The 16,469-nt window shown below is 35.6% G+C and overlaps 1 protein-coding gene across 1 annotated transcript in view; it reads right to left on the bottom strand.

The window, feature by feature from the left end:
• Positions 1–4,179: 4,179 nt before the first annotated feature.
• CD36 (CD36 molecule (CD36 blood group)) overlaps positions 4,180–16,469 on the bottom strand; it is a 69,455-nt gene continuing 57,165 nt past the window's right edge. Inside the window, exons 9-15 of the mRNA XM_027774139.1 lie at positions 14,101–14,170; positions 12,303–12,490; positions 11,129–11,247; positions 9,668–9,741; positions 9,071–9,125; positions 8,159–8,323; positions 4,180–4,805 (exon numbers count right to left, since the gene is read on the bottom strand). Of these exons, the coding sequence (XP_027629940.1) occupies positions 8,159–8,323; positions 9,071–9,125; positions 9,668–9,741; positions 11,129–11,247; positions 12,303–12,490; positions 14,101–14,170 (671 nt within the window). The 3' untranslated portion in view covers positions 4,180–4,805. The remainder of the gene's footprint in view (positions 4,806–8,158; positions 8,324–9,070; positions 9,126–9,667; positions 9,742–11,128; positions 11,248–12,302; positions 12,491–14,100; positions 14,171–16,469) is intronic.

The raw sequence follows: 16,469 nt of genomic DNA, 5'->3' as shown, positions 1-16,469 counted from the left end.
CATTTCAGAAGCCTTTCTTTCTTTCTTTTACCTAATTACGCTGGCAATAACTTGCAGTATATGTTGAATAGAAGCAGTGGAACTAAGCATTCTTTTCCTGCTCGAGATCTTAGAGGAAAAGCTAAACATCCTTCCTCATTGAGAATGCGGTTGCTCTGTTATACATGGCCTTTACTCTGTTGTGATACTTTCCTCCTATATATAATATGTTGAGAGTTGTAAAATCATAAACAGATGTTGAATTCGTTGAAGATTTTTTTTCTTTTCTCCCTGCATCTGTTGACAAGATCATGTGATTTCATCCTTTATACTATTAATATATCATGCTTTTTGATTTGTTATAGTAAACTCGTCATTGCATCCCTGGGATCAAAGTCGCTTGATCATGGTTGAATGATCATGTTAATGTGCTGCTGAGTTTGATTTGTCGATGTTTTGTTGAGAATCGTTGTATCCGTGCTCATAAGGAATATTGGCCTTACATTTTTGTTGTTGTTGTGTCCTTATCTAGTCTTTGTATCATAATCCTGGCCTAATAAAACAAATTTAGAAGGATTCCCTCTTTAATTTTTTGTGAGATTTTGAAAAGAAAATTCTTTTACTTTAAATGTATAGTAGAATTGAATATTGGACTGACATTTTAGTTGTTGTGTCCTTATCTAGTCTTTGTATCATAATCCTGGCCTAATAAAACAAATTTAGAAGGATTCCCTCTTTAATTTTTTGTGAGATTTTTGAAAAGAATTCTTTTACTTTAAATGTATAGTAGAATTCAGCAGAGAAGGCATCAAATTATAGGCTTTTCTTTGATCGGAGACTTTTTATCGCTGTTTTGATTTTATTACTGATTGTACTGGGGCATCCATAGTACCAGGGTTCTTCTGAAGCCCCACGGCCAGGGAGACCAGCCAGCTGTCAAGGTTTATATGGAGTCCAAGGTCTCTGTAGTCCACTAGAAGTGACATAGACTGCAGCTTGAACCTGCCTCACAAGGGCCATTGGTTCTTGTTTGGCTTCGGAGCAGGTCGAGGGGCTCAGTTTGGGTACTGACCTGGAGTAAGGGGCCATGGTGCTCTGCCTGGTGTTGGAGTCCAGGGCTAAGTCCTATATGTACTCTTCTTTTTCCCACCCATACGATTTCTCTGCACTGTGCTGTCTGGAGCTGAGTGAGGGAAGACATATGGGGAGTATAAAACTCCTTCCTACCCTCTTTTATAATTACTATATTATAACCAGGTACTGTGATCTCTCATCTGGCTTATTTGGCTTTTGGGAAGATATATCAATTTGAATAAATAAACACACGCATGTGAAACTATGTTTCTGTGGAGGAATAATTGCCAGAAAATACTATTCTGCCATTTTACTCTACTTTTGCTGAAATCCCAGCTTTTCATATAAAAAAAAAATCCATTTTTAAAAGAATTATTTCCCTCCTGTGTATTTTGTAATGTTATCTCCTTTTCTTCAAATAAGGATTGCCTTTCCTCTTTTACATATTTTAAGAACTTGGGAAAAGAAATATCACAGAATGATAAAGATTAGAGTATACATGCATTTAACCACACAATATGGAATACATAAATTAAATTTTCCCCTAATGCCATGAGATGCACACTGAGATATGGGATAAAATGATATCCATAGTATCTTCCATGAGGTGGATGTGTATTTTCGCTAATTCTTTATAATAGTACCAATTTTATATATTTCAAAATTGCATATCTCAAGAATTTAAGTCTCTGGGAACCAGCAGTTAGCGTAATGGCTATGTCGCTGGACTCCCACGTAGTTGACTGCGGTTCACGTCCTGGACCCAGTGGCTTAAAACTCACGCTGGGCATGTGTGCATGTGTGCCCAAGATCCCGAGAGGAGACTGGAGGAGAAGGGATTGCGGCATGACCATCCCCCCTGGGGGGTGATTTCTCGCTTTCTGTCTCTATGTCTTTCTCTCTGTCTGTCTGGCAAGCGCACGCGCCCTATAGCAAAAACCTCTCCAAAAAAAAAAAAAAAGAATGTAAAAGTCTCTTTTATATACCTTGGATTAAAATGTCCAAAAAAATTTTAATAGAAAGGAAACAGAATAGATTTCTTATTTATCGGAGGAGGATAACCAGAAACTCATCTATGTAAATATCAAATGGGTTACTAAGTTTCCCCCTCCCACAGTTAAAAGGAAAGGCACTGAGTATGCCATATCTTCAGAGATTGAAAAGATCCTTCCAAAGAGTGTCTTGATTTTGGATTTTTAATAGAAATTTTCAACATTTTCCCTCGCAGTTACCATGAGGAGGCCGTTACTCTTTATTTTAGTAGTTACTGTTCTTCTGCTCTGTATTGCTCTATAGGAAAAAACAAACAAGCAAAACAAACAAAAAAAAACCAGAAAACACAGAATTTGGCCCACCTTTTCTTATTATTCTGGCTTTTTAGGACTAATGCTCTCTGCATTAATTGAAACTTCCTTTACTAAATAATGTGGGACTACCTATCAGTGGTTTTGTAATAAAAACCAAAGAATTTTATAGTACTTTATTCAAATATTACTATAATAAATGATAAAAACAGATGTCCTTTTTACTCTTCTTCTAGCTGGTTTTAAAAAATTACTCTAGGATGGGCCACTAGGTGAAATAGTGGTTAAGGCTCTGGACTCCCACATGTCCAACCACAGTTTGAGTTCTGGATCTGGTAACTTAAAATTCACATTGGGCATATATGTATGCATGCCCAAAGTCCCAGGGGGAGAATGGAGGAGAAGGAATTGTGTGCACGGCCATCCATCCCAGGGTGTGATTTCTTACTTTTCCTCTCACTGTCTCTGTCTTTCTGGAATGCATGAAATCCCATGGCAATAATAATAACTAAAAATAAATTATCTGAATAGCAAAAGGTTGGAGCCTCCTTGGGGACTCCAGACAGCTTCCTTGACTCTTCCTTGGGAAATACTCCCTAGAAACTGCTAGACCCCCCACAAGCAGACCACTGAAGTTGCCGAGCTAATAAAACCAGGTAACATTGATTACTCTGGAACCTAGCTGGAATCCCAGTCTGTGTACGACTGTGTACAGGTTCAGCATTAAGTGTGATAGAGTATTTCATATTGTTTAAATTATATCTCCCAGATAATGTGAAAATTATCTAGAAGGCAGTTTCCTGCAGTATATGTATGAGTGTAAGAATTATTTTATACTCTCAAAAAAAAAGAATTATTTTAACTTTTTATTTATTTATTTATTTTTAATTTGACCAGAGTAAGAGACAGAGAGGGAAAGTGAGAAAGTAAGCTACCAGGCCCGGTACTCAAGCCACAGTCAGGCTGTGGGAGTCCAGCGCCTTTAACCACCACCTGCTGTACGCCCCCCCTTTTCTTTAATAAGTAACAACTCTTTGAGAAATGATTTCTACTTTGAAGTCATATGGAGGAAAAGATGTATTTGCACTTATAATTTTCCTAATAAAGATCTGTTTTCAAATGTAAAGGAAATAAATTACCTTAGGAGAAAGTGGCCAATATTGAATTCAGGAAAACATATACAAAAGAAATATGGATCTAGGGACCAGCAGCGTAATAGCTATGTCGCTGGACTCCCACATAGTCGACTGTGGTTCGAGTCCCGGACCCGGTGGCTTAAACTCACACTGGGCGCGTGTGTGCATGCTCCAGATCACGAGCGGGAAATGGCGGCGAAGGGCTTGTGGCATGGCATGGCCATCTGGGGGGCAACTTCTCGCTTTCTGTCTCTTTGTCTCTCTCTGGCGAGTGCACACACCCTATAGCAAAAACCTCTCAAAAAAAAAAAGAAATATGGATCTATAAAGAAAGATGGATTCAGATAGAGTACTTCCAACAGTAAGTGGAAGTAAGTAAGCATTTTTTGACGCAAGAAGTAGCCAAAGTGGGATCAGCAGATGGTGTAATGATTAGGGCACTAGTCTCCCATGTAGCCAATTGCAGTTCGAGTCCCAGACCTGGTAGCTTAAACTCACATCGGGAATGTGTGCATGTGTGCCTAAGATCCCGAGAGGAGAATGGAGGAGAAGGGATTGTGGCATGGCCATCCCCTCTGGGGGATGATTTCTCACTTTCTGTCTCTGTCTCTTGCTGTCTTTCTGGTGAGCACATGCGCCCTGTAGCAAAAACCTCTTCAAAAAAAAGAAGTAGGCAAAGCACAGAATTTCAGGAAGAACAACTTTTAATGGTTGAAACCAGACTTTCTGAGGTAACAATGAAAGCAAGAAATATTATCCACTAATGCACATTCTATTCTCGGTGATCTTCCATATAATAATTTCTTTATTACAGTTTATATCTCTTAATACTAGATCAGCAGTCTGATGTTGCCAGGCTTAAGTTACAACTGAGTAGAAAGACCAAAATCTACTCAGATTTCCAGAAGAGCTGCAGAACATGGAAAAACAAGTCTTTAAAATATGAAGAGATAGATGTGCTAAAAATAATGTCCACTCTCATGATCAGTGATAAAAAATATAAACCCATTGTTATACAGAAAGAAAATGGTTACAATGTCTATTGTTGTAGAAAGGATGCCACAGAGAAAGAAACTTAACATATAACAATAACTCACAAGCCAGTCATTTATTTCCATTCATAAAATGTCTTTGAAAATATTTGGTGCCCAGAAAATGCACGGTGCTGATGGTCCTGAGGTCTGTTTTTTGCAATTGAACAGGAACACTCCAAAGGTGATGGTGTTTTCCCCTTGATCAGGAAGACAAGAGCTCAGTGCCCAGGATTTGTTGTGAACATCCACTCTGCCTGCTGTATTTGCTGCTACAGAACCTGTTAGGAAGTTGGAATCAACTGAAAACAATTGGTTCATGTTTGAGCCGAGTCTTGTAGAAACTGAAATCAATTCAATTGATGCATTTTAAAAGATGCTGGGTTTTGTTCGAAGTATGGATTTTAAGGACATCTGGTAAATCCTTTTGAAATGTGCTGGTACTTAGTGCAAAAAAAAAAAAATTGAAAAAAAAAAAAAGCCACCATTTCCTCAACTAAAAGATAAGGTGTGTTTTGAAAAAATAAAGCATATTCAATCTTCATTTTGTGGATCAATATTACCAAAAAAAAAAAAAAAAAAATTGAAAAAAAAAAAAGCCACCATTTCCTCAACTAAAAGATAAGGTGTGTTTTGAAAAAATAAAGCATATTCAATCTTCATTTTGTGGATCAATATTACCAAAAGTCCTGACATAGCCGTTGCATAAGTGTAGACTTTCTTGCAGCCTGTAGAGGAGAAGAAATGTTGCTGCATATTAGGAAGCAGTGGAAACATGTCTCCATTCAAGATGGATACATGGAAGGCTGCTTCCCTACTGGCAAAAGCAGCCATACCAGAAAAGAATTGTTAGCTTATTAAATCTTCTCTGGATATGCATTTCTATACCATTCACACCATCTTCCATTTACAGGAGTATGTAATACTATTTTCAGAAGGGACATTCGTTTATTCTCCTTGTGATCCTCTGAGTAAAATCATATTTTAGATCTACCAACTTATATTTCATTCTCTCTTATTTTTTAATTGTTCACAAATCTATTTTTTATTATTATTATTATTCCCAGAGGGTTTTTTGCCTTAGGGTGCTAGCACTAACCAGAAAGAGAAACCGTGAGAGGGAAAGTGAGAAATCACCACCCCCACAAGGGAGAGTGGCCCCACTGCAATCCCTTCTCCATTTTCCTCTTGGAATCTTGGGCACACACGCACAGGCGCCTGGGGTGATTTTCAAGCCACCAGATGCAGGACATGAACAATGGTCAGCCAAATGGGAGTCCAGCGACATAACCACCACGCCATCTGCTGGTCCCCACTGATCTTCTTAAAGACATAACTTATAGAATATTCAAAACTGATGTTTATTTAGTTAAATCTACATCTCCTGTAATTCTTGTAAATATAGTAAATTGAGTAATTTACAAAGAAAAAATTTTCTATTTATAAGAAAAAAATATAGTTTTACAAAGGTAGTGGGGCCAGCAGGTGGCATGGCGGTTAAGGTGCTAGATTTCCACAGGGCCAACTGCAGTTCAAGTTCCAGACGTGGTTGCTTGAGACTCACACCAGGCATGTGTGTGTGCATGCCCAAAATCCCAAGAGGAGAATGGAGGAGAAGGCATTGCAGCATGGCCATTCCCCGTGGGGGGTGTTTTCTCACTTTGTCTCTGTCTCTGTGTCTCCAGCAAGTGTACATGCCCTGTAGCAAAAATCTCTCTCTAAAATATAAATAAATAAAGGGTAGTAATTTTTCCTCATAACAGTTATATTTTCTGACAAAGGCACTCTGGAAACTTTAAGTTCTTCACCATAATTTAGTTACATATGAACCCAAGGAATAGAACATCCAGGGTTCATTATGCCATAATGAAATCTATCATGTAGTTTCAACGTAGAATCCTCAGTGGGAAAAAGTTATGATTACTATAATTCCTTTTGAAAAGCATGTTTTCCCAACATAACAAGTTATTTGTTATTTTGTTTGACTTTTCTTTAGATGATCTTTTTAATATATTATAGAAATTGTCATGTGAATATTTTTATTTCATCAGAAATTGTTTGCTACTGGGCTGATGACAGGTATTAAATTTATTATAAAGCAAATATTTTAGATTACATTTTCAACACATTCTGCCCAAACAGACTGTAGGCAGCACTGTTTAGTGCTTTGTCATTGTTGTTGTTAGTAAATAGTGGCAGATATAATAAAACTAGGTTGTCTCCCCAGCACAAACTTTTACTCTCAAAAAAAAAAATTGATCTCAAAAACCTAGTTGTTTTTTTTTTTTTTTTCAAAAATGATCAATTTGATGGATTCACACTGTGATCAGGCAATTTTACATCTGTTAAAATGTGTGAAGTCTATAATCCTTCTCCAGAAGACAGAAGGAGCTGATGAATCCTGGCTATCATTAAATTGTATTAGACATTAAATGTATAGCTCACTTCGTCCTAGTACGTAGCAAAAGCTCAACAAACATTAATTACCATCTATGACAAGCCCAAAGTTTCTATTTAAGACACTTGATAGTCAATATTCTGTAGAAGCAGAACAAAAAAACTTGTTTTGAAGTTGTGATTTGCATAGCAAGCATGTCGCTTTCATATATATTATATATTTTTGAGGTGTTTTTAGAAAGTAGAGCTAATGGAAATTATGAGGGAATTGTAAAATTTTCTCTGAAAGTTCTCTCATAAAAAGATTTCCATTTAGGGAAGTTAGACTTAGGCACTCATTGGAGATAACGGACATTTACGTCTGAAGCACAGAGTCCTCAACCCCTCTGCAACATTGCCAAGACTCTGAAATGTGCTCACATTTACCGGGGTTTTCCTATAACTGCTGAATGATTTGGTATGCTAATTTCTTCTATTTTCTTAAGTCATTATATTCAAATTTTAGACCATGATATTTAATTGTTCATCAGGAGTTTATACTAAATATCTAAGAATCGACATCCTGGATTTAGATGACTTGGCCAGCATATCTACAGGCAGTAATCCCATTTTTATATTAATATATTATCTTTATTTTATAAATCTTTACGGTGGTTTTTAAATAGTGTATTTTCATATTGATCTCTATCTTTTGTTTCTTATTCAGTTTTCTTTCCCTTGTCAATTTTACTCTCTTCACGATTTAAACTTACATAAGCTTTCTTAGTGACACATGATCTATTTGTCATTTTAAAGGAATTAACTAGCTATAAATAAGCAAGAAATGAACCAATCAGAATTTTTGACAAAAGGTATTGAGTTGTCAGAATAGTCATGACATATTTTTTCTGCTTTTCTTTTAAAAAAAATGAGTCATGACCTTCCTGACAACCCAATATATTTGTGGTACTTTTATGAAGGTAACAGTTACATCTATTTTTATTTTCATTCTTCCCCAAATTAAAAATAAAATTGGCTGATCTCTTGTTATTCACAGGTTTTATCTACTCATTCAGCCTTCATTTGTGTCTTAACTTATATTAAACACCTCAAAAGTTGGAGGATGTATTTTTAAAAATGATAGTTATCTAGACATGTTCAGAAATGTGAGTGGCCTAATATATAACCACTCTTTGATAAAATTAAAATAAGTAATTATATCATTATTTAAGTAACACTTTTTTTAGTATATACTTACTTATTTTACATTCTTTGACTTGCACGCACAGTATGAAATCATAAAAGCAACAAACATCACCACACCAACACTGAGGAGGACCATTTCTACCAGGCCAAGAAGGCTTATTTTTCCAGTCACTTTATTTCTAAACATTTCGGCTTTCGCATCTCCAATGGTACCAGTCTGTAATCAAATTAGTAATTAGCATTATTTTGGTAAATTAGTGAAGCAAAATACTCATACCCTCCAATTATGTATCATCCTTTTCTCCAAACACTTAGACAAGTCAATGATCCTTTGCATAGTAAAGAAAATAGTAAGTGCCAAGTTAGACTAAAATATAATCCCCTTCCTTGTAAATATGCTTTACAGTTTTCGACATAGTACTAGGTTTCATTAGCTCTTCAGAGTTGTCTGAAACATTTCACAATTTTCCAAGTACTATTTTTCAGTGACAGGAAATGACAAGGTTCAACAGTTTCAACTGCACTAAAGGTTTATGCAATGCATTTCCTAATTCTGTCATTAATCAATTCAGTGGTTTATACCAAAAACAGGTTTTTCAGGGGCTGGCCATTTAGTACAGAAGTTATAGTAGCTAGATCCCACATGACCCACCATGGTTTGAATCCCAGCCCCAGTGGTTGGAAAAAATATGCCAGGCCCATCAGTATTCCTGCCTAAAAGTCTTGACTGGAAAAAGGAATAGAGAAAAAGGGAGTGTTGTATGACCACACCTCACTGAGGGATGCTCTGTTTTTCTAGTGAGCAAACATGCCCTCTGGTAATTTAAAATGAGATAGCATGGCACATGATAGAATAAAATGCCTATGCCTACGCTAATCCGGCCTCTATAAGCACTGTAATATTTAGTGAGTTCTGGTTTACTTGGAACTGCATGTATACATACAATGACTAAAATTAAAATACCTCATTAAGCCAAAGGATAGGCACCAGATAGTTCTTCTTTAGTCCCTTTAATGCCCTGTGATATACATTGACAATAATTAGAAAATGTATACCAATTTGTTCATACACATATAACAGACATTTTAGGAATTGCTAGTACAAATAAAGGTTCAGGAATCAGTTGTTCTTGTATATTAGTTAAGTTTCTTAATTTTGTTCTCTATAATTCATCATTGAAATTTTAATATAGATGTTTCTCAGACTTCACTCACGAATATTTCTAATTCAGCTTTCTGACTTTCTCTAAACTCACACTTTTTCTTTTAACAACTTCTACCCAGTAAAGTAAAATATGTTTTCTAGAAACTGTATTAGGAATAATTGGACACCTAGTAAAATAAGATACTACTGCATACTCAAAAACATTCCAAAATATGTGTAAATAACATGCTAATAAACATTAGATATGATTCTAAATTACAAATGTAAGTTATCATAATCACTTATTAGTTACCATTGAATTATATTAGGGCAAAAAGTTGTTCACATTCTATTTACTTTAATAGTTTTATATACATTCTTAAAATAAAATTCTACAAGTTATAAAAAGAGACTTACTCAATTTTTTTTGCTGGCTTGACCAATATGTTGACCTGTAGCCGTTTTGCAAATTGTAAGGTGAATCCAGTTATCTAAAGAGAGAATAAACTAAAATAATTACCAGCTTCTTTTCAAATATTCATTCAGAATACATAGAATTTATTTTTATTATATTAGTTCTTTCAAAAAATATGAAACAGCCAGACCTGAAACTTGTAAAAATCAATTAATTAATTGGACCTATTAAATATATGTATATATAACTATTATATAGTTTAATTACATATATATGTATGTACATACCACATCCACAGACTTATATATTATATACACACATAAACACAATTTCTTTGCCTAACTTTATGTCAAGGGTTTAGTTAGATTTGTAATATTTACCTAAATGGTTTTGAGGACATCAACACCAGCAGCAATAACAAAATTTCAGAGCTCAGACAGTTGATTTTTGAACTATACATGATCAAATATATATTAAGACAAAATTTATGAATTATCAGTTTAAACTTAAACATGGCTACTAAAATTTTGGAATTTCACTCAACTTTTGAAAATGAGAATATTAAAATAGTTTAAACAGTAAAACGGTGGTGCTAGAACAATTTTGATAGACTATTTTGATGCTAAATATAATAAATATTACCCTGAACTTATATATACGGATAAAATCTCTTTTACTCCCTCATAGCATACAGTGACTCTAAATATAAGTACCATATACGGACAAACAGTAATTATATAAAACTGTTTTCAATCAATTTGTATTCTTTACTTATGGATAATTAAAAAGGCTTATAGGGCCAGTCCTGTGGCACAGAAGTTAGGCACCACACAGAGAAAATTGGATTCCACATAGAAGACCAGAGTCCCAAACCTGTCTTCACTTGTTTGATACTGGGCTTGCACACATATGCCCAGGATCCTGACAAGGTGGGGAATTGCAGGGAAAAGGATTGCCGTTGGGAGGTGCTTTCTCTCCCATGTACACACATCTAGTCTATATTATGAATAAAAATAAACTTTAAAGAGACTTATAAAGATCCATTTGGAGGCCAGATGGTAACAAAGGTGCAGTGGTAACAAAACTGGACCAGTATGAGAAGGTTCCCAGTTCACATCCCGCAGCCTTCCTGTAACACCAAGGATCATGCACATACCCATGACCCAGGCTTGTTGGGGCTGGAGGCGGTTCACAACTCTGTTACGGTGCACGTGTCTCTCTCTTTCATTGAAGAAATAAACTTAGGGAAAAAAATCCATATGCTAAAACTATCATTTTTCTTTGCATTTCATAAGCAGTAATAGGAAGAAATCAATATAGTTTTCCCTGACAGAAAGTTTTAGTAATTTAATAAAAACATGATTCAATAAATATAGCCAGTAAGTATGAATGACAAGATTATCTTTTCATTCATTTTTAAAAGAAAACATTAACCAAATCGGATCAATAATATATTTGCTTACAGGTTCCACATCCAAGTATGTGCTATGTTCTTCTTCATTTGGATTCAAACCTTCAATAAGTTCACCAATTTCAGGACTTGCATGTAGAAAATGAGGAAGTGAAATGTACACAGGTTTTCCTGAAATAAGTTTTAAAAGTCAATTGGGAATAAATCACTTTCTTTATCTAACATATCACTCAAATAATATTTCCTTGAAAAAAAATTCTCAGATTAAAAAAAATACATAGTTTGATTTGAATACTGATTAGGAAATGAGGGTTGAGAAGAATTTTAGCATAAGATCCTAAATATACAAAGTATAACACAAAAATATGATATACAATTCTGCATCATTCTATTAAGCAAATGTATTAATTGTCAGTATGTAAAGTTTAGCTGCTGAACACAAAGTTCAATAATGTATGCTCATGTTTCAAGTAGTAATATGTCTTTGAAGTGAAAATTAATTTCTCAAAAAGTGGGTTTTTTTTCTTTTTGTTCTTTATCTACACCCTCTTCAGTATTAGGAATATGAGCATGATAAAACACACACCAAATTACGTGTTTGCCAATTCCTGTTTTAGAGACATACTGGAAATATTTATTTTCATTTACCATTTTTAGAGAAAAGAAATCTAGAACAATAGCAGATGATAATTTAGGAGGATCAATAATATTCTGGAGGGACCAGCAGTGAGCCTAATGGCTATGTCACTGGACTCCCATGTAGTTGACTACGGTTTGAGTCCCAGACCCGGTGGCTTAAACTCACGCCAGGCACGTGTGTATGCATGCCCAAGATCCAGAGAGGAGAATGAAGGAGAAGGGATTGCAGTGTGGCCATCCCCACTGGGGGTAGTGGGGGGAAGATTTTTCACTTTCTGTCTCTCTGTCTCTCTCTGACTTTCTGGCGAGTGCACCCACCCTATAGCAAAAATCTCTCAATATATATATATATATATATTTTAAAGCAAACTTTAAAACAGCATAGGAAAACACTGGTGCAGTTTTGCCTAAAGGTAATTATTTTTGGCAACACTAAAATACAATTTGAACCTGAAAAACAATACAAAATTAACCCTAACAATTGCTGCCATCTGCTGTTATTACTTCCTTTAATTTCAAGTTTCAGTGAAAAGGAATTTTTGGCCAAGGTTATAATAAGGACCATCATACTAAGAATATTTGCTCACCTTCTTTACATTTGCCAATGTCTAGCACACCATACAGTGTACAATTTTTTGAAATAATTTTTTCTGTGCAGAAACAATGATTGTCTGGATTTTGAAGTGGAGATGCAAAGGCGTTGGCTGGAAGGACAAATCTATACACAGGGATTCCTTTCAGATTAATATCAGCTCCAAATACAGCATAGATAGACCTAAACACACACACACACACACACACACGCACACACACACACACAGAAAAATATCTTTGAAGAAAGAAACAAAAAACAACTTCATTCTAGGAATTGGAACTGCATTCTAGAGATGTTTTTGCTTCAACCTAAAAAGTCAATACTTTGATTAGAATTCTGGATTATCATTTCAACCTTAAGGAAAAAAAATTCTTATAAAATTATAACATACTAAAACTAGATTCCTGAGAGTAAACTATTCTTACCTTTGTTCTCAAAATCTTCTAAGGACAAGTTTTGCTTATGAACTACCATACAGTATTTATACTGAAAATACTTCTCATAGGTAATTTCTTCTACAGGTTAAGTATGAGGCAACGGAGAGGAGGGCTTCAAAAGTTCATAGAAAATTCGTATTATGAAAAAACTATGGATGAACTTCTAATTAAAACATTTAACAGACACAAAATTAATTATCTGTTGATGATAATGTGTGTGATAATATCTTTGACTTGATTGATATGTACTGCATTCCCACTGGGAAAAAAACATGCTGTAATTAACTGTAAATTTTTAAAGTGTAAAAAAAAAAACTTATATTTTAATCCATTTTCCACAGACTTTTTGAAGTCTCCTAATATTTATGTAACTTCCTTCAAATTGTTTATTTGTACTCAATTTAAACTAAACAAACATGAAGCTTTTGTCTTTCAGAACTTACTCCTAGGAAGAGGAGTCACTCACTGGCTGGGGTATGTGCATGTGCACACCTCATACAACTTGGTGGTTTCCAGTAAACACCCTGACCTGGGCAATACGCTAGGGCTCAATACACTTTCCTTCCAAATTCCTCAGTAACCCTCTGTGAACAAACATGACTTGCTTCAATTTTACCAATAAGAAAAAAAAAGATTCAGAGATATTAAATGCTTATCCCAATCACCCAGCCTCAGGTTAGGGTGAAGGTGAAAGGGTAGCAGCATGGGATCCAGTGCTTGTGTGGTATCTACTGGGCCCCATTGACTTGGAGAGATGGCACTGTGGCAGGAGAGCGCATTCAACACGCTGCTCTGTGACAGTTGCATCATCTTCTCTAGGTTATCTTTAGAAAGACTAGGCATGCCATTCTATATTTATTAAATATACTATTGGTCTAGTAAAAAGATGAAAAGATAGTTCTTATTTAGGCAAATAAAATGATTTGTATTATAAAAAGCTGAAGGTCATAGAAGGATATTTTGTAGAGTTAATAAACAGTGTAAATTCCATACTTATTTTTAAGACATTTCCCTGAAACCAGCAGATGGCATAATGGTTATGTCACTGGACCCATGGTCAAAATCTCAAGAGGAGAATGGAGGAGGAAGGATTATGGTGTGGGCATATCACCTGGGGAGTAATTTCTGGCTTTCTGTCTCTCTATCTCTTTCTGTCTCTCTGACAAGAACACATGATCTATAGAAAAAAAATCTCTCCAAAAGAATAAAAAAAAAAAAAAAAGAAAGAAAAAGAATCCCTAAATATATTTTATTTTTCTAAAACAATATGATTATTAAGTAAGAGTTTCTTGGTCCATATGTTGTCACTTGTAAAGAAAATTCTGATTCAAAGACACATGTCAGTACTCTTACCTGCAAATGTCAGAGGAAAAGAATTGCAAAACCCGGGTCTTCTCAATAAAAGGTGGAAATGAGGCTGCATCTGTTTAAAAATAAGTCATTGTCAAACAATTAGACATAACGCGTGTTCTAGAAAAATTTAGAAATTTTATTCAGTGTGGTCAATAGAAATATAATACAAACTATGCATGTAATTTAAAAATTATCTAGTAGTCACGTTAAAAGTAAGTAAAAAGAAATAGGTAGGGCCAGCAGGTGACAGGGAGATTAAGGTGCTAGATTCCACGTGGCCAACTGCAGTTTGAGTCCTGGACTTGGCAGCTTGCTTTCTCACTTTCCTTCTCTTTCTCTGGTGAGCACATGTGCCCCACAGCAAATTAAAATAATAATAATAATAATAGATAAAATTAAGTAAATATTTTTTAAAAAGATATTTATTTAACACAATATATCCAAAATATCAATATTTCAAAATGTATTCAATTAAAAAACAAGATAATTTACATTCTTAAAATCTAGTGTGTGTTTTCACTTACAGCACTTTTCTATTTATGCTAGCCACATTTCAAAGTATCTAATAGCCACTATGGTAGCAGCTACCATATTAAATAATGAATCTGCATACTATAGTCCTTCATTGGTATAAAATAAACATTTTTAAAAAATGGTAAAATCAGACATTGTTAAAGCTGAGATTATGTTTGCTTTTTTGAAATACCCCAGGGCAAGTTGGTTAAGGCACTGGACTCCCACATGATCGACCATGCTTTGAGTCCCAGACCAGGTGGCTTGAAAATTCTGCTGGATATGTGTGCTCAAAATTCCGAATGGAACCTGGAAGGTGAGGGATTCAGTATAGCCATCCCCTCTGGGGTTTGGTTGCCTACTTTCCCTTTCTCTGCTTTTCTCCAGAGGGAACATGTACCCTATGGCAAAAACCCTAGAGTGGGGGAAAAAAAAATATTGCACCCCATCAGTCGACAAGCACTATTCTTATTATAAATTTCACTTAGAACTCCTGCTATAACTCCTGTTCTTATTTTTAATAATGGCTCATGCATCTGCCCTAATACCTGATTAATATGTATTTTTTTTTTGGAAAAGTTTTCACCATAGGGTGTGTGTACTCTCCAGACAGACAGAGAGACACATAGAGACAGAAAGCGAGAAATCACCCCCCTAGGGGATGGGCACACTGCAATCCCTTCTCCTCCATTCTCCTCTTGGGATCTTAGGCATGCATGCACACGCGCCCAGCGTGAGTTTTAAGCCACCGGGTCCGGGACGCGAACCGCGGTCGACCACGTGGGAGTCCAGCGACATAGCCATTACACTAACCGCCGGTTCCCGCCTGATTAATATTTTTTTAAAAAAACAATTTACTAAACTTCTCTCGCTAAAAATTTCCTGCAAATGTTCAGAAAACATATCTGTCATACGTGAAAAAAAACGTATTTATTGAGTCTACTGAATGTCTACCACAGCTATTATCTCTGGCACACATTGGGTATATGAAGAAACAACTAGTAACTCCTCAATTTGATCCTCAAATAAATTAAATATCACCAATACAAGCCACCACTGAATATGTGTTTAAAATGGTAAGACCCATTCTTTTTTTTTTTTTTTTTTAGAGGTTTTTCTATAGGGCGCGTGCACTCGCCAGACAGACAGAGAGAGACAGAGAGACAGAAAGCAAGAAATCACCCCCCAGGGGGGATGGTCACACCGCAATCCCTTCTCCTCCATTCTCCTCTCGGGATCTTGGGCATGCACGCACACGCACCTGGCGAGAGTTTTAAGCCACCGGGTCCGGGATGTGAACTGCAGTCAACTACATGGGAGTCCAGCGACATAGCCATTATGCTAACTGCTGGTCCCTCCCATTCTTTACTTAGGTATTACAGGTTGTTTTTCCATCAAGTGTTTCAACCTGTGACTTTACCTTTCATTCACACTTCTGTAATTAGGAAAATATCACGAGACTACAGTAATCTTGTAACCGCCATTTAATTCTACCATTCTACCATTAAAGTGGAGCTTATATTCCACATAGAGGTCCCTGTATAGCCATTACCTACAACTATCCTCCCAGTACCTTAACAATGAAAATGCAATGAAACTTAAAAAAACTTACCTGAAATATCACTAAAGATTATGTCATAATTATACCCAGAAATTACCACAGGTAATGACCACAAGGTAACTGAAATTAGCAGGGCTTTTGATTTTTTTTTTTTTCATTGAAAGATACAATCTAAATATACATCAACATTTTCATTTTCTGTTTTTCAAATGTAATGAAGTAGGTAAAAGATGCACTTCTAGATCAGGATGAAAACACCTTGGATCTTTTCTCTTTCATTTATCTCTTCTCCTTC

This window comes from Tupaia chinensis, unplaced genomic scaffold (assembly GCF_000334495.1).
Source record: "Tupaia chinensis unplaced genomic scaffold, TupChi_1.0 Scaffold000406_1, whole genome shotgun sequence".
Taxonomy (NCBI): Eukaryota; Metazoa; Chordata; class Mammalia; order Scandentia; family Tupaiidae; genus Tupaia; species Tupaia belangeri.
The sequence above is the reverse complement of the archived record's forward strand: the minus strand, read 5'-3'. Positions and strand labels throughout refer to the sequence as shown.